The sequence below is a fragment of the Vombatus ursinus genome, unplaced genomic scaffold, assembly GCF_900497805.2.
Source record: "Vombatus ursinus unplaced genomic scaffold, bare-nosed wombat genome assembly UNPS02014799.1, whole genome shotgun sequence".
NCBI classification, from domain to species: Eukaryota; Metazoa; Chordata; class Mammalia; order Diprotodontia; family Vombatidae; genus Vombatus; species Vombatus ursinus.
The window spans coordinates 8294846-8316217 of NW_020954577.1; the positions used below are offsets into that span (position 1 = coordinate 8294846).

A 21372-nucleotide genomic window follows, 5' to 3' on the forward strand; every position below is an offset into this window, starting at 1 on the left:
TCGTTACAGCTGGAGGGGCCCCTTGGCGCTCCAGCACAGACCTCCCTAGCATTGATTTTCTGTCTAAGCAGTGGTTCCAAATGCAGGACTTGAGAGCATAAGAGTGTTACCTGATTGGCTAATCATTCCTCGGCTTTTTTGGGCCCCCTCCACTCTAGCTGAGGCCTTCTTCTGTCCTCTGTGCCAGAGGCAGTGTGCTGCAGGGGTTAGCGCACTGCTGGCTTTAGTGTCAGAAAGCCTGGGTTCAGATCCTCCCCCTAGCACATGCTGAGTCTGCGGCCCAGGCAAGCCCCCGAACCTCTCTCAGCGTCCTGGGCAGCTCTCCAAGGTGATGAGGCTGGCTGATCGTCATCCAATGAGGGCTTTTCCCCACCAGGATTTCCCTGCTCTAATGAAGTTACAGGCTCAAGGAGGGAAAACTTAAAAACTCTACCTGCTCCTCAGAGAGTGATGACGTCTCTCATTTCCTTTTTTAATTAATTAATATATTTTTAGTTTTCAACATTCACTTTTTTAAGATTTTGAGTTCTAAATTCCCCCCCTTCCCCAAGACTGCATGCAATCCAATATAGGCTCTACGCGTACAATCATATTAAACGCATTTCCACATCAGTCATGTAAAGAGGAATCAGAACAAAAGGGAAAGACCACGAGAAAGAGAAAACAAAAATAAAAAAGAGAGCAAATCGTCGGCTTTGATCTGCATTCAGACTCCATAGTTCTTTCTCTGGATGTGGACAGCACTTTCCATCGTGAGGCTTTTGGGAATTCTCATTTCCAAAGGCCTGCAGAGAGGAGAGAGCTCTTCAGGGCCCCCACAGCAGGAGTCCTTGGTGAAAAGGTTAATATCTACCTGATGCGCTCTGCGCACACAGGCTCAGGCAGCTGTTTGCACCTCCTTTATTTGGAGACAGCAGAAAGCCCTTGAGCTGTTACCACAAAAAGTGCTGAGGAGCAAAGAAGCCGAGACCGTGCCTGGGGTCTGGGCCTGGGCTGAGAGACACACTCTCCCTTGCGGCTTCCTCGCTGGTCCGCGCTCTGTGCTCTGTCTCTTCCACCTACAAACCCATTAGACTCTAGGAGATCTAAAGTCTCTAAGGCTAACTAGCAGAGCCAGGATTTGAACTCAGGTCCTGGGACTCCATGGCCAGTCCCCTGCATCACCAATCACCAGCTTGCAAGTACTTAACGGAGGAGAGCCCTCTCTGCGTCTAGGGCTCTGTCTTTGAACCAGCGTTCTGGACCACTCGTCTGGGCCCGTGATCGTGTTCTCTTAACTGCTGAATGTGTGTGGGTCTGTCTCAGCCTCCAGGCCAAGGGCATGAGGTGAGATTGTGTCTGTGGCTGCTTCTGTAACTCAAGGCTCTTGACACCACGCTGAGTCCGAAAGTGTTTCCAGTGAAGGGCTGAGGCCCCCTTGACCCTGTCTCTGTGTGGTTGCAGACGAACACACCCTCTTACACGCACAGACCTGACCTTCATCTTCTATCCAAAGCTTCCACTCCCAATGGAAAGATCAGGAGCTCAGCCGTGGAGTCAGCGTGTAAGTTCAGACTGTCCTTTCCTCGGTCTGAGCAGCATGTGTGACCCGTGCCTGGAAAGAAAAGGAGAGCCCCCAGACACAAGATGGACGGTGCCCATGGTCACCCCTGCTGTGGCTCAGCCCTGAGCAGCGGGCCTTGGAACATCTCGCAGAATGGCCTTCCTTCCATCCACTTCTCAGGAGCACTTTTTCTAGCACCTGATGCCTCCGTGAGTCTAGCTTCTCAGCAGGATTGTTGTGAGGATCACAAGACACAATATCAGAAAGTGCTTAGCACATAGTAGGTACTTAAATGTTTGTTGACTAACTGGTTGGAAAGATCACTGGGCCTGGAGCCTGGAAGACCTGAGTTCAAATCCTACCTGAAACAATTAACCGGCTCTATGACCCTGGGCAAGTCACTTAATCTCTATATGCTTCCATTTCCTCATCTGTAAACTGAAGATAATAAAAGCCCTCATCTCCCAGAGTGAGGGAAAGGTGATATAATATTTTAAAGCACTTTGTAAACCTGAGAGATTATCATCATTATTATTATTTTTTTTTCCCCTAGGGCCAAACAGAAAAGGTTTAACCCCTCTTCTGTGTGGCAGCCCTTCAGATCCTTGATCCTGTCTTCTCTCTAGGTCTTCCTTTTTGCTGGCTAAGCATCCCTGGCTCCTTTAACCAGTGTTCATGGTCTCCAGTCCCCTAGCCTTCCTTGTCTCCCTCACCTAGAGGCACTCCATGTTGGCAGTATCCCTCTTCTTCCAGACACCACACCTCCTGATGCAGTCCCAGGTCACACTGCCTGTTTGGCCAATAAGGCCCCTGCTGACTTACGCTGACTCAGAAGTCCCCTCGCACTTCACCCCATCTGGGAGCTGAACGTATGGGATGAAATGAGACCTCAGCTCGCTTCCAGCTGTAAGACCCAAAGTCCGCTGTGACTCACTGGAATTAACTAACTTTCACAATCTCCTGATGTTATCCAGATGTGGATGAGGAATCTGGCCACATGGGGTCCATGCTGGCTCTGCCATTCACCCACACGTCCACTGGGGGAAGAGGGTTTGATGGCCGCCCACCTTCCTGCGCCAGGTCTTAAGGATCAAAGACAGTGATGATGCCCCTTCCAATCCCAAGTCTATGAGCTTCCCATAGAGATGGCAGCAGCTGCATGGTGTAAATCAGTCAGTCAATGAGCATTTATTATGCACCTACTATGTACCAGGCACTGAGGATACAAAGAAAGGTAGAAACGGTCCCTGCCCTCAAGGCGCTCCCATGAACAGACAAGATGTAAACAGGACAACCGAGGGTCGGCCCTGAGGATTTGAGTCGGAGAGGTGCGAGGCTTGGAAAGTGTGGGTTTTCTTTCATGACACATTCATTATGACAGACATCTTGAAAGGAGAACAGGCATTCCCTGAAACGGGTTTTCCTCATGCTCAAATCATTCATCAGCTACCATTGTTTGGTGGAAGAAGCCGCCACCTCGTAGCATCATCGATTTTTGAGGTGGAAAGGACCTTAGTGGCCGTTCTGTCCAACCCCCTCATTTTACAGACAGGGAGACTGAGGCCCAGAGGAGCCAAGTGACGTAGGCAACCTCTCTCAAGCTGGGTTTAAAGCTAGAAGGACTCATCTAGGCCAACCTCCACATTTTACAGATGGGGAAACTGAGGCCTAAATAAGGGATCTGCTCAAACTGATATTCCCATACTTCGAGTTTTTCAAAGCATTTCGCACACATGGTGCCAGTTGGCTCTCACAATAACACAGTGGAAGACATGCCTCCCACGAGCCCAGTGATTTCATCAGTTTAGAGAACTCGCAGTGAACAAACTCCCTCTATAATACAAACCCACCCCTGTTCTGAAACTTGCAAAGTTGATTGGGAACCTGGAGAAGTAAAATTATTTGCCCAGCTATAAAATGGAGAAACTAATAGTACTCACCTTTCAGGTGAGTACTTATTGAAAGGATCTAAAAAATAATGTTTGTAAAGCACTTAGCACAGTATCCAGTACACCGTAGGTGCTCTGTAAATGCTTCCTTCCCCTCCCCTTTCCTTCCCAGGGTCACACGGTCAGTTTGTATCAGAGGTGGGGCTGGAATACCACAGGACTTCCTGACTCTGCAGCCAGCTCTAACCATTTTGCCGTGTTGCTGTCAGGATCAGCGTTTTACAAATAAGGAAGCTGGTGCTCAGAGGAGTAAAGAAACTCTTGGACTCTTGAGAATTCTTTTTATTTTAGAAAGAGGAACAGCTCTGATTTTCTTAGACCTTCTGTCTTAGAAATATCAGCCCTTTTCTTGACATCAAATCAGAGTCTTTGTAGTATCAGAAAAGAATTTCTAGCTTAGTTTCTCACCACCAATTATTTAAGGTGAACAGGTCCCATACCTAGCTAGAGTCTGCAAAATCAAACTGAGACCTTCACCTTGGTGTGAACTGGTTAGTTCCTGCTCTGTCTGAAAATCTAAGCTTAAGAGAGCAGCTCTTGCCCCATTGTTTCCCAGCTAGCTTACTGTTTAACCTGATTTCCCCTTCTGCCATCTCTTCTGTGACGTGTACATAATTACTTTCTGCTTCTACTTTCTGTAAAAATTCCCTTGTACCCATCCCACTTATATAAACAAAACCTATATAAAGGTTGCTGAAACATATGTTCTGGGCTCCTTGATTTTTATTTCAATGATGCCCATACTCTGAACATAATAAACTGGGCTTTCCCTATCTCTGCGTCATTGATTGTATACTTGGCAGTCGCACCTATCAACAGAGCCTCAGACACGATAGGAATGGAGATTCTGAGCTGGAGGGGACCTGAGAGATGACGTTGTCCAATCCCTTCATTTTACAGATGTGGAATGAGGCCCCGAGTGAAGTGACTTTCCCCAAGGTCACACAAAGAGAAAATGGCAGAGCCAAGATTCCAACCCATACCTTCTGACTCTAAACACAGTGCACAATTCCCTCTACCATACTTCCTTTCTGTGGGTGCAGGGTTCTGGTAAAGTACTACCCAAGAGGCCAACTCTCCTCCATCCTTTTGAGAATCTTTTCCCCTATCCCTTCCAGAAGAACCTTTGGTCTTGTTGATATAGGAACTCCTCCACCCAAGCAGCCCATCACCTGTCTGTAATCTCTGGTCACAGAGAGTTGTCTGAGGCTCAGGGTGGCCTGACGGGTAAAGCCTGAGGTGAGCTCTTCCCAGAAGCAAGTTCAACACTCCATATCCTTCACTCCCAGCCTAGAGTCTATGAAAATGAAAGCCTCACAAGTGGGTGAGGAACAGAGGCTGAACGAGTGAAAAATTGGGACTGAAAAGACTTTAAAAGCAGCATCGTTCTATTACTTGCCAGTACACATAATAACAAGAATTAGACTGCTGGTCCCCAGAGACTAGCCCTTTGTTTTAATGGACAAACAGCAATGCTTTTTAGTCTGCAGATTGAGTGTTTGCATTGAATGAAATGCTCCTGAAGTCGGGAAAAATTACTTAAATATTGTCCCCTGAGATCTTGTTTGGAGCAACTTCATTTGCTCTGCAAACCAGTTTTTTATTTTTGGCCAGGAAGCTTCTCCAGAGGGACGACCGCTCTCCCCCAATTAGTGGGAAAAGGCACGTTAATGAAATCTCTGCCTTTTGGTAATGGATGAGAAAAGAAGAGGCATTAAGCTTTCACCAGCCCAAATGTGACTATAGGCAGTTGGCCGGAGGGGAATGAGGAAGCATTCGGACCTACAGTTTCTCCCCATCAAAATCAGAATTGGGGAACATCGGCAGTAGAAGCACCTCTGGTGTGATGCCCAATAGAATGCACACTCTTTGAGGGCAAGGGACCGTTTCATTTTTCTCCCTGGAAGAGGTCCTTCTCAGTCTCAAAGCTTAGTGCCTTCCCTCTGAGATTACCTCCTCTTTACCGTGTGTATGTGTACACACACACACACAACATGTTTGTCTGGAGTGTGCATTGTTTGCTTGTTGACTTCCCAACCTATAATGCAATGCCTGGCATGCAGTAGGTGCTTAATAAATTCTTACCACATTGAATTAAACAGAATTTAACTTAGAACATCTGAACAGCATCTGAATGCATCTGAACAGCAATCTCTCTACAATATCCTTGACAGGTCATCCCTAACCTTGACCTTTCATCTCTAGCACTGGGCACATAGTAGGCCCTTAATAAGTACATTGATGGATTGGTTGCCTCAGAGTACGCCTCTGTCCTACTAACTGACTGACATTTGATGTTTTGTTTTAGATGTGAGATGGAAAAACAAATTCTGGGGCAAATCCATGGAAATCGTTCCAGTTGGCACAACGCATGTCACCCTTCCTGCGTAAGTTCTCTGCAGAGGCATCATGGCCCCATTAACCCAAACTGCATAGAATTTGTGGTTGAGATTTAAATTTAAGCAATTAGCTGGAAACCTTTGAAGCGACCATGCATGACTTATCTTTGCACATAAAATTCAATTGTGTAACTATTTTGATCCACTGGACAGTTGGCTCCGATTTTGTTCATTTTCTCCATGTCCAGTTTCCTTAGCCTGGGAGACTCCGCTCTCTGCTCTAACCATTGTTCACTCACCCCAGGCCCTTCCCTCCTGGACACACAGAGGACAGTGAGGCCTTTATCCAGATTTTCATTGCCTGGGAACGGGCTGCCCAAGTCAATTCACTTCAATGTCAACATGTCTTATTTGAAAGAAACTGATGTTGGGCTCACAGGGATTAGTGTCATTTCAAATCATGACACAGTAGAGCTGGAAAGGCTCAGAGCTCATCTTGTCCAACCTGCCATTTTCAAACCTGAAGAAACCGAGGCTGGGAGGAGGAAAGAAGATGGCATGTCCCAGACAAAGGAGCTGGGTGGTAAAGTGGAAGTCCTGAGTTCAGACTGGCCCTCAGTTTCTTCCTCCTGAGTGACCTCAGGCAAGTCACTCAGTCAATGCCTTTGTTTCTTCATCTATTAAACTGCAACAGGAAGGGAGGGTTTCCTCCCTGGGAGCTCCCTTGCACTGATGAAATCATGGGTCCAGACAAAACCAAAACCAAAGCCGTCTTCTCCTCTAAAGAGGTTGCATTTTCCTTGGGGAATAGACCATGTGCTCACACGAACGAAGGAGTGAGGGAGTGAACAGACCAATAAATGAACACCCCAAGGTATAAGCAAATTCATTGAAGAGGTGGTAAAGACCAACATCTCTGGGGGAGGCCTCTGGGCTGTGATGCCTAAGCTCTGCTCTGAAAAAAGCTTTTGTCAATCGATCTATAATCAATTAAAATTATTAATAATAAAATAAAGCTAGCACTTTAATGTTTATAAAGTACTTTATAGATATCTCCTTTAATCCTCACAACAACCTGGGGAGTAGGTGCTCTTACTATCTCCATTTTACATATAGGGAAACTGAGGGTTGGTGACTTGACCAAGGTCACACAGAATAAGTGTCTAAGCCCAGATTTGAACTTGAGTCTTCCATTGTTGTTTAGTTGTTTTTCAGTCATATCCCACTCTCTGTGACCCCATTTGGGATTTTCTTGGCAAAGATACCAGAGTGGTTTGCCATTTCCTTCTTCAGCTTATCTTAAAGATGAGAAAACTGAGGCAAACTGGGTTAAGTGACTTGCCCAGGGTCACACAGCTCGTAAGTATCTGAGGCTAGATTTGAACTCAGGAAGATGGGTCTTCCAGTGCTCCATCCACTGTGCCACCTAGCTGCCCTAGGTCTTCCAGCCATCTCTTATAATCAACTGTGTGCCAGGCACTGGGGGTGCAGAAATGAAAGTGGAATGGTCCTGCCCTCATGGAACTTGCATTCTATTCTGACTATAATACTGGAATTCTGTGTGTTTCTTCCTTGTTGAGGAAAGTATATCAGGGTTTGGTGGTGGGCCCATCGATAAGGTCATTCTGGTTATTATTTTCATTTGTCATTCTCAATTTTGGAAAACCTCCTTCCTCACCCTCATTTCCCCTCAGCTTTGGCGATCACTTCGAGTGGAACAAAGTGACCTCTTGCATTCACAACATCCTGAGTGGCCAGAGATGGATAGAACACTATGGTGAAATCATCATTAAGAATCTAAATGAAGATTCCTGCCACTGCAAAGTGAACTTTATCAAGGTACCTGGGGAGGGGGGTGGTCAGGCAGAATTAGGCATCTGGGCTTTTTGCTCTGCTCCCCTTTCCCCTGCCCCATGGTACTTCTGCCTCTCCCAGGCTCCAGGGCTCCCAGTACTCCCTTGCTCTCTTCCCTCTCCAAATTTATTCTGAAGAACTCATCCATACTGAGGAGAAGCAAACTGATAACAGCTCAAAGTGTTCCTGTTTCCTGGGTTATTTCCATTTTTCTCAGGGATCAGCAACCTTAAAGGCATGAAGCTGGAGCTGGGAAGTTTGGGGAGGCAGCCTCTGGGGAAGACTTGTTTCCTTGGGGGAGGGGAGGAAGGGTTAAGAGAAGGGGATCAGGTCCCTCTCGGCACCCGTAAAGTCAAACCACAATGGCGTTTGTTGGGCTCGCCATGGCCTTGCTTTTCAGATACAAGAGAATGACTGAATAGGATTGCAGGATCATAAATAGTGACCTGGAAGGAAATTGAGAGGTCATTTAGGCCAAGCTTCAGAGTCAGGATTCAGACACAGGTCCTAGGACTGCAGATCCAGGCTCTTCCCACTGCACCACCCTGCCTCTAAAAGTCTGACAAGGGAGGTGGCCCAGGGCTGCCTGTGAGCTGGACAACAGTGAAGTCGCACCCCCACCACCCTGAATTTCACTGGAGATATTTTTCTTCACTCTGAGCAGCCAATTTGTAGAATTGCAGATTTCAGACTCAAAGAGGATGTTGGGGTTCTGGGTGTGGTGCCAGGAGCACTGACCGACCTTGGAGTCATGGACAGGGACTGGAGTCATGACCCCAACACTTATTAGCATCACTCCATCTCTGTGAGCCTCAGTTTCCCCATCTCTACATTGGGGATAATACTGGTACCACCTCTCTCCTCAGGTTATTGTGAGGAAAGTCCTCGTAAAACTTAAAGTGATCTAGAAACCAGAACAGTTGTTATGGTTCTTACTCTCCATTTAATAAGGAAGTCAGAAAAGGGAGGACTAGATTGGATAGGTCCTTCTGAGACAACTACGGTAAGTTCCTTCCCCTCCTTGGCCTCAGTTTCTTCCTCTGTAAAATGAGGGGGTTGGAACAGTTGTCCTCTGAGGTCCCTTCCCGCTCGATGTCTGCTTAGAGAACCAAGAGCATAGCAGGTAATCCTGGGCAGGGGTAGCTCTGACCAAGGGCAAAAGGTGACCTCCCCACCCCAGTCATCTTCAGAGGCAGCTTGGGGGTACAGTGGATACTGCAAGTCATAGACTTTGGGTCAGGAAGACCTGAGTTCATAGTCCAGCCTCAAACACTTACTACCTGTACAACTCTGGGCAACTCACTCACCCTCTCTCAGCCTCAGTTTCCTTATCTGTAAAATGGGGGTGATAACAGGGTGGCATACACTTGTATGTAAAATGCTTTGCAGACCTTAGGCACTATATGAGTGTCAGCCCTTCCAAGGGCTCTCTCTCCCAAAGGTGGGTGTTGAACCCTGCCCCTTTTATGTCTTGCCTAGATTTTAGTTATTCATGCTAAAGACTTGATGACTCCTTGTTGCAACATCATACCCAAATCTTGAAAGGCTGAAATTTGATTCCTGATCCTTCAGAGGATCCAATGAAGGACCTGGGGAAATGCAGGGGCCATACACTGCTTGAGCCTCCAAGAGCTGCAAAGGTTGTCCCATGGGAGAAGGGTTAGATTTATCCTATGTGGCAGAACTCACATCTATAAGAACAGGGGCTGGAGGCGAAAAAGAGGCAGATTCCGGTCAGAAGTAAGGTCAGACTTCCTCGGGGTCAGAGCTACCCCAAGCTGGCACTGACTGCCTCATAAGGTAGTGAGATCCCCATCAATGGAAGTATTCAAGTGGCAGATGGATGACCACATGGAGAGTATGTCATAGAAGGGATCTTGGTCAGATACAGGGTGGGTCAGATGGCTTTGTTGATCCCTTTCAGCTCTGAGAGTCTTTGATTCAGTGCCTTGAAGAAGAGGAAATAGTCATTACTCAAAATAGCCTTTACATGCCCTTCTGCTGTTGGTCTGTTCCAAAGCCCAGGGTTTAGTAATCCAAAGGTACACGCTGTTTTCAGTTGAAGACAGTACTGATGATGTAGGGGAGCCAGGTAAGGCTGAATTTGGGAAATAGGCTACTGAGGAGTTAGCACCCTCTGCTGGCACAACTCTGGCATTGCAGCCAACACACACAAGTACTTTCCCCTGAGCTTTGAGATGTCACCTGACCACAGAAGAATCGGTGGTAGAGGGAAAGTTAACTTTCTTCTCAGCAAAGACTTGGGTGGTTTATCTTGTTTTAGGGGGATAAATAAGGAAAGCCGTTGAAATCTGGAGAAGAGCCTTAAGTATCATTTAAAGATGTTATTGTGATTATCAACATCATCATTAGTCTACAAAAGGTTGGAAATTTCGTGTAGAAAAAAATTCAGATAGTAAGCTTTTTCACACTGCGCAGTCTCCTCATCCTCTGATTTGTCGCCTGGGAACAGAAAAGGGCAGTAGAAAAGCTATAAGCAGACACCGCTCCACCAGACAATAGAAAAGACTGATACCAGATACCCACCATTGGGTTTGTCAAATGTAACTGACATGCGAGTGAAACCTATTTAATTCCTGTGATCTGAGAGGAGAACCATAGGTGCTACTGGGGGTCCAGCCTCGCAGAACAGTATTTCAACAAAGTAGCATCATGGGGATTTGTTTTGGAAGATGGAAGGATTCATGATACAATTCAGGACCAGGTCATCACCACCAGGAATTATAGAAGGGTTATGTTGAAGGAGCCCAGACTTAATGATCGATGTTGATCGTGCAAAGAAATGGTAGAAATCATGCAACTTATCTGCAGAAATTTAGCACCTGCTGAATGCCTGGCAAGACACAACCTGGGGGTTAGATTCCTATAGAGTCTCTATATGGGGGCAGCTAGGTGGCGCAGTGGATAGAGCACCAGCCCTAGAGTCAGGAGGACCTGAGTTCAAATCCAGCCTCACACACATAATACTTCCTAGCTGTATGACCTTGGGCAAGTCACTTAACCCCATTACCTAGCACCCCCCCAAAAATAGAGTCTCTGTATATAGAAGCATAGAAGCAAATAGTCTCTCATGGACTGACACAAGATAACCCCCCCCCCGCCCACTGCAAATATAGACCTCAAAATATCCTTGAGAAGTTATCCAATCAACTACCTTGGAATTAGACCATTGCTATAGATCAGGCTGTTGCCCAAAATTGCTAACACGTAGACCTGATGCGTTTTTAATAGATGTGGCCATGTGGAACAAAAAGCTTCCAAAACTTAGAGAAGAATATCCAAACCATGTGGGAACAGCATTTCGTCTCCATCATCCTCTGTGATGCAGTTGTCCCTAGGACGCTTGCAGAGGATGAGCTGACACCCCAGTAATTTTATTCACCTACATAAAGCAGTTATTGCATGCAATAGTGCAATAGTTCATAGACCTTACAAATAAAATCATCGTAGCAGCAGAGTGCCTTGTCTTAGGAGCCTTTCCAACTGAAGTCCAAAATCGACAAGATGACAAGAATGAGATGGCGATTAGTACGATGATGAGGACAGTGATAACAGCAACTGGACACACAGAAGATCCTGTGTCCCAAAGTCCAGAAGACTTAGTGTGAGTTTCTCACTGTTAAAGTAACTCCCTAAGTGACCGTGAAGTGGTGGGTGACCTGTCCCCTCTATCTTCTAGGCCAAATACTGGAGCACCAATTCCCATGAGATCGAGGGCACCATCTTTGACAAAGGCGGCAAAGCCGTGCGCCGTCTCTTTGGGAAGTGGCATGAGAGCATCTACAGTGGCATGCGGTCCTCATCAACGTGCATCTGGAGAGCACGTGAGTACTGGGACTGCTCAGGTGTGGATGAGAGGTGGGAAGTTGTCAGTCACTGGGCTCTATCCAGGGGACGCCGCATTGGGGTTTCCCTCAGCCTGAGCTTCTTGTGAACACTGGCATCTGGCTGCAGGACCCAGCCCTTGGCTCAGTCTGGGAAGGAAGTTTTTAATCCACACACATTTTTGTGGCCTCTGGTGAGCATGGCACAATGTAAGACCAAACAGGAAGGGGAAAAGGGCTAAAAGCAGTGAGTCTGGGCCTTTGGAGAAAGCTGTTCCCAACCACCCGAGGGAACCTTTGGGCAACTCCCTTCCCCTGTCTGGTCCGCAGTTTCCTCGTCTGCAAAATGGGGATAATAATCCTTGCACTAACTTCCTTCGAGGCTTGTGATGAGGTAGTATAGGAGAGTGGTGAATTCAGGAATTCAGACAACCTGAATTCAGAATCTAAATGTAAATAATGTAAATCTTACTTCCTTTGGGAACTCAGGAATGTCACAATGAAAGAAAGATGTCTGAGCTTGGAGTTAAAGGGACCTAGGTTTGAATCCTGGCCCTGTGACCTCGGGCAAATCACTTTACTTTGGGCCTCAGTTTCCTCAGCTGTAAAATGAGGAGGCTGGACTTGAGAACCTCTAATGTCCTATTTGTTGAGTACTCTAGAACCATTGACCATAATTCACAATATTGCTGTTGTTATTCTAGTTCTGACCATCTAGGACTCAGTAATGGAAGGACCTTTAAGACCCCCTCAAGCTCTAATGGGCTGGTACTCTGACCTCTACTCACTGGGTCAAAGGGCACCCAGTCCCATGGCTCTGATGCCAAGCAGAGGCACTTGTGTTCTACCGGGAGGTGGCTTGAGCAGGGCAGTGACTGATTTCATTTTTATTTTTGTTTTCAATTACTGACATTTACATACTACTTTAAGGTTTACAAAGTGCTTTACAAATATTATCTCATTTTATCTTCACAATAACCCTGGGAGGCAGGAGTTATTATTAACTTCATTTCACAGATGAGGAAACTTAGACAGATGCAGGTTAAGTGATTTGCTCAGGGTCACATAGCTAGCGGGTATCTGAGGTGGGGTTACAATGGAGGTCATCCTCCCTCCTATGTCCATCACAGTCCACTGTATCTCATAGCTTCCTGTTCAGCTGTAGAACCAGAAGGGGTCTCCGAGGCCATTTGGTGAACCTCCCTTCATTTTACAAGTAATGAAACTGAGGCCAACGAAGGATAAGTGACATGCTCAAGGCCAAAACTGGGAATAGGGTGCAGCCCACTTACATCCACCACATTATGTGTGTTAATTCTAGGTGTGATAGAGGAAGGAAAAACAGGTCTGACAGATTTCAAAGCCCTAAAGTTGACACTGGGGGAATCTGCTGAGTGAGAAGGGGGAAAAAACAATCACAGGATTTTTTATAAAAGCAGATTTCTTATGACAATACAGTTCAGGAGAACCCAATCACTTAGAGTGAAGCCCAGTGGAGTCGCAGAAATTGGACGCTAGTCTTTGCACTCAGGCTCCTCAATTTCAAGTTTTAAGTGAGTGTCTAGACTTCACAGTCACCTGGGGCCAAGCTGGGCAGACAGGGGAAAAGCCAGGGGGAGAGTAATATACCCAGGTCCCTTCTGCTGGGGTGGTTTAATAGATTGGGAGCAAAATGATACTGAGCTCAGAGAAGAGCAGGTAGGGGGTCAAGGAAAGTGCGTAGGGAAAAATGAACAAGAGACCTGGGGGAGTGGGAGGCGGGCACCCATAGCTGTGCTTCTTTGCAGACCCCATGCCCAAAGGGCATGAGCAGTATTACGGCTTCACCCAGTTTGCCCTGGAGCTGAATGAGCTGGATCCACTGACCAAACCGTACCTCCCTGCGACGGACACACGGTTCCGGCCGGACCAAAGGTAATGTTCTCTTGCTCCCTGTGGGCTCCGACCACCTGGCACAAGATGCCTTCCTCAGCCCACAGGGGAGACAAGGAGATGGACACTGAGGCTAACCATGGGATCTCACAACGTCAGTGATGAGAGGAACCCACATCGCTCACTGTGGTGTCCCTGATGCACAGCCACCGGGCATTTGGAGGCCTCTATGGGAAAGAGCCCTGGATTTAGAATCAAAGGAACTAGCTTAGGATTCCAACTGTGCTTATATTGCCCTGGCAGGTCACCTAACTCAGCTTCCTCCCCTGTAAAATGGGGGGTTGGATTCTACCGCCTCTAAGGGCCCTTCCAGTGTGAGCCCACTCCCCCAAAGAAGCCCATTACACTTCTGGAGGGCTCAGTTGTTAGACTTTTCCTGACATCGTGCCTGAATTTTCCTGTGTACACCGTCCACCTGTTGCTCCTAGTTCAATCCTCTGCGACCAGGAGGAATAAACCAAATTCTCTTCCATCTGACAGACTTTCAGGCACTGGCAGAGGCTTCCGTGTCCTCCTGAGTCTTCTCTTCCCCAGCGTCCCCCATTCCCTCAGGTCGCATTGTGCCCAGGAGGCCACATGTATGGTCATCCATCTATCCTCCTCTTAATGGTCTCTCGTTGATCTGTCATCCTCCTACTGGGGAAATGCCCCACTCTCAAGGAGGTGCCAAGATCTCATGGTAACAGATGAAACACCTCTCATTTCTATAGTGTTTTAAGGCTGCCAAGTCTCTCTCTTTAGAGAGCCCCTATGAGGGTAGAGAACAATTGTGATTATCCCATTTTACCGATGAGAAAACTGAGACCCAAAAAGATTAAGCAAATTGCCCAGGGTCACACAGTAAGAGTCAGAGGCAGGACTGGATACTAAGCCTCTTGATGACCCTGTCTGACACTAGACTCATTTCCACAGCCTGCCGCCATCTTGAACACCATGACAGGCTGGAACTCATGTGCTTAACCATTCCAATGCCTGATACTCGAGGATATCCACTCAGTTCATTGATTCATTCAATAAGTTAGTAACCACTGTCTGCATGAGACAAGGCCAAAAAACCAAAAAATTAAAAATCCCCACCCTTAAAGAACTTACCATCTACTCCAAGTAAAGCAAATCTCTCCATTGATAAAGAACCCATTGTAACATTACAGGCCCAGGCACAGGCCTCGTGCAGAGTTGCCCACTCAATATCTGGATGGATGGATAGATGGATGAATGGATGAGTAGACTGTCAGAGGGTATTGGCTTGGGGGCCATAGGTTATAACCCCAGAGGTCATCACATCCAAGCTTTTATCTTGTTGATACAATAACCAAAGTCAGACAAGTGATGCGTCTTCCCCGGGGTCACAAAGGTAGTAAGTAGCAGAGCTGGGGGTCAACCCCACGTTCTCTGACTCCAGGTTCAGCACTCTTTCCACTATGTAACACCACCACCCAGAGTCTGGCTTCACGTCCCTATTCAGCAGCTATTCTCCAAAGTGACCTTGGAGAAGTCTCTCTTCCTTCACCTCTGACGGCCTCAGTTCTTTCATCTGTCGAATGGGCCCAGATGGTGTATAAGATCTCTTCTGCCACAAGATTTTGGATCTCAGATGGTCCTTGGTGATCCCAGAATCTCCTTCCCTGATGCCACGAAGGCATTTCATGATGTGCTTAGGAGGAAGGACATAGAACATTAGAGCTATAGATGGCTATGATTACAAGGAATCTGAGAAATTGAACTCTCACAGTTTACAGAGTACACAGAAAACCAGGCCCAGAGAAAACCAGGCCCCCTAGATATAAGTGATTGTGTAAGTGTCATATTTTGGGTTTCTGAACCCAACGTCATGGCCTTGGCAAGTCCCTTAACCATTCTGTGCCTTGTTTTTTCATCTATAAAATGGGTATAATCATATCTCACCTTCATAGCTCTGAAGGTAAAGATTAAAATTACCTTTAATCTTATTTCCAGCTTGACACCTATGGTCCTGTGTGCCCCTAAACCAGTGTTCTTGCTACCACTCTGACCTGCTAATTTATTCATAGTGTAAATAAGGGCACTTTGAAAAGACCAGCTGGCCGTATGGATTTAAGGAATTTCATGCAATGTTGCACAAGCCCCCCGAAGAGGGAAACTGAAGCCCTTGATGTCTACCTCTTACTCTCTGCATCTCCTCCTCTGCCTCTCAGAGCCTTCATTTCCTCTTTAGTCACATGAGAATAACAATCCTTGAGCTCCTCTCCTTCCCCCCTGGGTTGTGGTGCAAACACCAACGCACTGGGGACATGCCTAGGAGCCACATATGACCAAGAGGTCAAGGCCATCCCTGAGCTAATGGTCCTCTCTGTCCAGGTTTTTAGAAGAAGGGAACATAGAAGAAGCAGAAACACAGAAGCAAAGGATCGAGCAACTGCAGAGGGATCGACGACGGGTCATGGAAGAGAATAACTTGGAGCATCAGCCTCGGTTTTTCAGGTATGCTTGTCACCCCCTGGTAGGCCAATACTGCCATGGAGAATATGGTGGAGCTGCTGGAGGGACTGGGAATAGAGGCAGGTTCTGGGACTGGAGCTGTGATGGCTTTGGTATGGGGAACTCCTAGGTGAAGAAACTCCCCTGGTCAGTGCAGGCCAGCAGTGTCTCAGCCACTGAGTTGCCAAGAGCTCTGAGTGGACAAGTGGCTCGCCTACCCATAAGACTTGAAGCCAACTCTTGAACCCACTGTCTCTACACTGCACATCATCAGACTGGGATAATGAAAATAAGAACCAAACAATCCCTGTCCTCACAAAGCTTTCCTTTCACTGGGAGGGAACAACACGGACACATTGTTATTTGGGTCACCCAGAACTTTAATTCTTCAGAAATTTCCACATTCCAAAGCATTTTGGGGAGGATTTTTGCTTTGAAAAGATGGATCTTGGCACAAGGGAGTAGCTTCTAATTACCAAAGCCCTTTGATGTTTTCCAATCCCCTTGCATATGGTAGGCATTTAATAAATGTTGATAGGATGCACTTGTGAAGGGACATGTACGTAGGACATATGTGTAGACGGGCTACACGTGGAGTGACCACTCCTTAATCTTTGCTAAGGAGCTGCTAGTGGCTTCAGGGGTGCATTCGTGATGCTTCCACAGGACCTGTCCCCTGCTGGCCATGTTGAGTGGTCGCTACCATGTGCCGTCCCCATGGTTTTGTTTTCTGGTCACAGCTGGATGCAGCTGTGTTGTTCACGTCGGTGCTGCTGCCCATTGACAGCTCCTAGGGGGCAGTGACTGAAAAAGCTTTCCCTGATGTGGGCAGCATTTTAGCCACAGCGACAGGCTTTGGGTTATCACACCCAGCTAAGGTTATTAATAAAACAGGAAAGAGTACCCCAGACTTCCATTATAGGGCTTTTCCCCCTTTAATTCCACGTCAGGGATTGAATCACAGTCTGTTATCCCAAAATTATATGATTTAGAGGTAGAAATTCCCCAAATCCTGAGTTTGGCATGCAAGTGAATTTAAGGTAGAACCAAAGCTAAGGGAAGGAGGGGACGTCATTGTCTTTCTCCCTGCCTGCTCCACATTTCTGCCTTTATCACACACGCAGGTGGGTAGCAAGACCCCTAGACTCTAGGCCATCTCACACATACTCATAGCTGTAGTCAATGTAGACTGATTCTGCTCATTTCACTTTGTATCTTTTCATACTTATTTGTCATATAGATTTAGGTTTTATCCCCAAGGCCCAACACAGCGTCATACACATGGTAGACGCTTAATAAATTCTTGGTGATTGATTGATACAGCACCAGATGAGCCCTTGTGGTTTTCTCAAAAGCCAAACTGTTCACAGTCTCTCATGTTTGACAAGTCAGAGGCCCTGAGGATTTTCAAAAACAAAGACAAAAATCCAGGTTTCCAGGCTTTCAGGTTCTACCCTTCCAGTAATCTATAACTTTTCAGTCTTTGCCTGTATTAGAGGATTAAGAAAGTTCGACAGATCAAAGAACAGCTGTATTCTTTGAGGCCTCAGGTAGCGATAGGTGAGGAGACTGTCCAGAGAATCCTTCAGATGCTCATTCAGCAAACTTCTTGGTGTTGGACAGGAAATCCAGTGATGACTCATGGGTGAGCAACGGTACTTACTTGGACCTTCGAAGAGACCATGGCTTTTCCAAACTGGACACTCCTACCCTGTGGTGAAAGAAGTTCATCTGCCTCTCATTCTCTGCTGGTTGCTTTCTGAGACAATGCATACTTATCTATATATAAATATATGTACATGTATTTAAAAGACACCGTCTAGAATGACACATTTGTGCTTACTCTAGCCTTGTAAGTATATAAGTATCTATTTTCCTCAATGGATTTCTCTACAACTCCAATTGTTACCATGATTGTTTGTATGAATGTAGAACACCTTAATTTCTTTTTATATATAAACTATTTAATAAAATGAAATCTTGAATGTTAGAGGCTTGGGGAGAGGAGAAGGGGAGAAGCTTTAACACTAATTTTCCAAAGGCTTCACAGACATTCAGATTAAATTGATGCCTTATTGAATTGTGTTGAAGGGGAAAAATAACATCTCCCAGATATGTTAGGGAACAGGAAGAGAGCCCCGACTTCACGAGCCGCCCAAGTTTAATTTGGTCGCTCAGCGACCTTTTGGCCTCAGACTGCTGGAGAATTGCTCATCCCGGGTGATTCTGCAGGCGCTGGTCTGATTATTCTCTTCTTTTTATTTCCTCAGGTGGGAGGATGGGGTGTGAGATGAAATCTTATTTTTATTTAATATGGGTTTAGAACCTCCTGGAAGAGGTTGTCCAGTTGCCTTACATGCACAATTTTACCCTGTTGTTCAAGCATTAGGAAAGAAATCCCCACGCCCAACATTTCGGATCAATGGCTCAAAGCAGCCACTGGGGAAACTTCCCTAAGGGAGAACCGAACCTTTAGCTAGGACTGAAAGCAGCCCCTGCTTTCCTGTCCTCCCGTGACCCTCCCACTGCAACCTATTAAACAATGTTGCCAGTGTTCAATAGTACAGTTTGAAATTCGCAATGCATTTGTATCCACAACCTTGCTGGTTTCTACAAACTCGAAACATACAACAGGGGAACTTTTTAAGAAAAAAAAAAACAAACTTGGCAAATTTACCTAATTGTTTTAAATAACTGATGTGTTTTCTTAAATACTATTTTGGTATTTTCTACCTCTTATAAGTACCACATTTTAGATCTTGTACAAAATGTTTGACCATCTGCCTTATTACGCCCCAAACGATGGGATCGCCGATCTTCCTTTGAACTCTCCGTTCTGTTTTGATGACTCTCCAAGTGTCCCGCAGCATTGAGCTGTGTCCTGTCCATCGCTCTCTCCCATCCACTTCCCTCCTGTCCAGTGTCTCTGCTTCACGAACTTGGCAGCTGCCTAAGAGAAAGCACAGATTCAGACCACAGGGCGAGGCAGTTTGCCTTTCGTACTGGCGAGTGATTCCAAATCACAGTCATATGCTCATATGTGCAACAAAGGAAATGTATGACCAAGCAATTGCCCAAATGATATTAGAATTGAGGCCTCATTAATGCCTAAACTTTCTATCCTGATGCACAAGTCAGTGCTGGGGAAGCTCAACGCTGGGTAAGAATGTAAGGAAAGGTTTCTGCAAAAAGAAAGAAAAAACAAAATAAAATGTTTGACAGGTTTCAAAGTAGGCAAGCATTTGACCTGCCACAATAAAAAGTGAGAAAAAAGGCAGAAGCCTCATGGGTTGGTAAGCTTAGGACAGTGGTAGGATTTTGGCATTGCATGGAACAGGTGAGCTCTTTCCCAGGGCAAAGGACAACTGTCCACTGAGGTTTCCGACAATAAAATCCTCCTTCAAAATTGGAGTCTGTCGTTCTCTTGTATGCAGACAAGCAGATCAATCTCCTTTCCGTTTCTATAGCCGCCATCCCTTGATCCTGGTCTGGTGTAGACCCTAGCCGGGTTCTCCTCACCTACACAGAGAGCGTAGTTCAGGCTGCTCACAAGGAAACTGGGTCTAGATTTCCTCGTAGGAGTATTAGCTCAGCGTGATGAGGGTGGCGGTACTAGCGCTGGCATTGGAAGACAGAGGTTCAAATCTCAGCTCCACCATTGACTCTGTGCAGCCTGGAGTGAGCCTGGGCTTCAGTTTTCTCATTGCTGAAGGTGAAGTGATCCTGGCTAACTCTGGTGGTTTTTGCTAGCTCTCAAACTGACTCTGGGTCTTACCCTATTAGATTGTGAGCTCGTTGAGGGCAGGAACTGTCTTTTGCCTCTTTTTGTGTCCCCAGGTACATCATAGACACTTAATAAATGTTGATTGATTGATTATTCTGCATGTTATTGAAATCAAGACAAGCATTTATCAGTTGCTTAGGCACCAGGGATACAACGAAGGGCAAAAATGTCCTCTTCCTTCAAGGAGCATGCTATCGTGGGTGGAAAGAAAGGAACAACTGCTAACAACTGTGAACAAAAAAGAGATCTACAGAGGAAGTTGGAGAGAAGGCACTACCAGTAACCTGAAACAAGCCTGCTCTAGGGGCTGGGTTTCTTTTGGTTTTGTTTTTGCTTTTTAGGCAGTTGGGGTTAAGTGACTTGCCCAGGGTCACACAGCTAGTAAGTGTCAAGTGTTTGGTCTGAGGCCAAATTTGAACTCAGGTCCTCCTGACTTCAGGGCCGGTGCTCGATCCACTGTACCACCTAGCTGCCCCAAGCGGCTGGTTTTTAAAAAGCTTTGGGCTCTGGGAATATAGGCACACTAGTCCACCATTGGCTGAGGTGTGAATTGGTCCAGCCATTCTGGAAAACAATTTGGAGCCATGCCCAGAAATTCACTAATCCGTACCTATTCATTGACCTAGTTATACCACTATGGGAAAACAATGGGAAAACTTGACATAGCTCTCTTATTCTGTAGATGGAAATTCCTTCCAATGCTTGTATTTCATAAATCCAAAGAAAGCCAGACCAAATGCCATGTTATTTGAGGTCTGGGTGGGCGTGGAGTGCCCAACTGGCCTACAGAGAGAAAATCTGTATGTTATGAATGGTCCTTGGGAAAGCTGGTCCCAGCAGGTGCTAGGAAGGGCATTCCTAATACTGCCGTTAGCCGGCCAGTGCCTCCTGCTGGTTATTTTCATAGTCAATGACCAAAAAACAACTTGGGGAATAATCCATTTTCAGTTGTCTCTGTCAATTGCTCCTTCTCACCCGGTTTGGTCTCCAAAGCAGCTCTAAAATCTAGATTATTCTAGAAAACCCACCAGGGACATGGGATTGGGTGAGAAGATCAAAAGTCTACTTTAGGGGACAGCTAGGTGGTGTAGTGCATAGAGCACCGACCCTGGAGTCAGGAGGACCTGAGTTCAAATGCGGCCTCACACACATAATACTTCCTGGCTGTGTGATTCTGGGCAAGTCACTTAACCCCAATTGCCTCACTGAAAAAATCAAAATTTTAAAAAAAGTCTACTTTAACTCAGAATTACAAAACTGTAGAGTTTCAAAGCTACAAGGGACCTTTAAGATCGTCTAATTCGACTGTTTTGTGTAGAGACTGAACAACCACTTGTTGGGTATGTCATCGTGAGGATTCTGCTTTAGGGTTTGGTTGGATGAGATGGCTTCTGAGGTTTCATCCATCTCTAAAATTCTCTGATTCTGTCTCATTTTACTGATGAGGAAAATGAGACCCAGAGAGATGAAGGAGCTTCCTAGGGAGCAACTCTTGGGGAGGCTCAGTAGCCACATAATGGAATAGTCTCTGACTCCTATACAATTTGAAATTCATGTTCTATCCCTAACCTTACCCTTCCTCAATCACCAGTGTTGGGGCGAAAGTAGCCTTGGAAAGGGAGAACGTAGCTAATCATTGCTGTATCAGCAGCTCTCCTTTCAGCAGACT

The 21372-nt window shown here is 46.2% G+C and overlaps 1 protein-coding gene across 9 annotated transcripts in view; it reads left to right on the forward strand.

The window, feature by feature from the left end:
- The window catches only part of OSBPL3 (oxysterol binding protein like 3), a 151881-nt gene extending 132556 nt beyond the window's left edge, over positions 1-19325 (forward strand). For all 9 annotated transcript variants that reach the window (XM_027872133.1, XM_027872138.1, XM_027872136.1 and 6 more), the window contains 6 exons: positions 5801-5879; positions 7526-7670; positions 11386-11530; positions 13318-13444; positions 15800-15922; positions 17543-19325. In XM_027872133.1, the coding sequence (XP_027727934.1) occupies positions 5801-5879; positions 7526-7670; positions 11386-11530; positions 13318-13444; positions 15800-15922; positions 17543-17639 (716 nt within the window). In that variant the 3' untranslated portion in view covers positions 17640-19325. The remainder of the gene's footprint in view (positions 1-5800; positions 5880-7525; positions 7671-11385; positions 11531-13317; positions 13445-15799; positions 15923-17542) is intronic.
- Positions 19326-21372: the final 2047 nt, after the last annotated feature.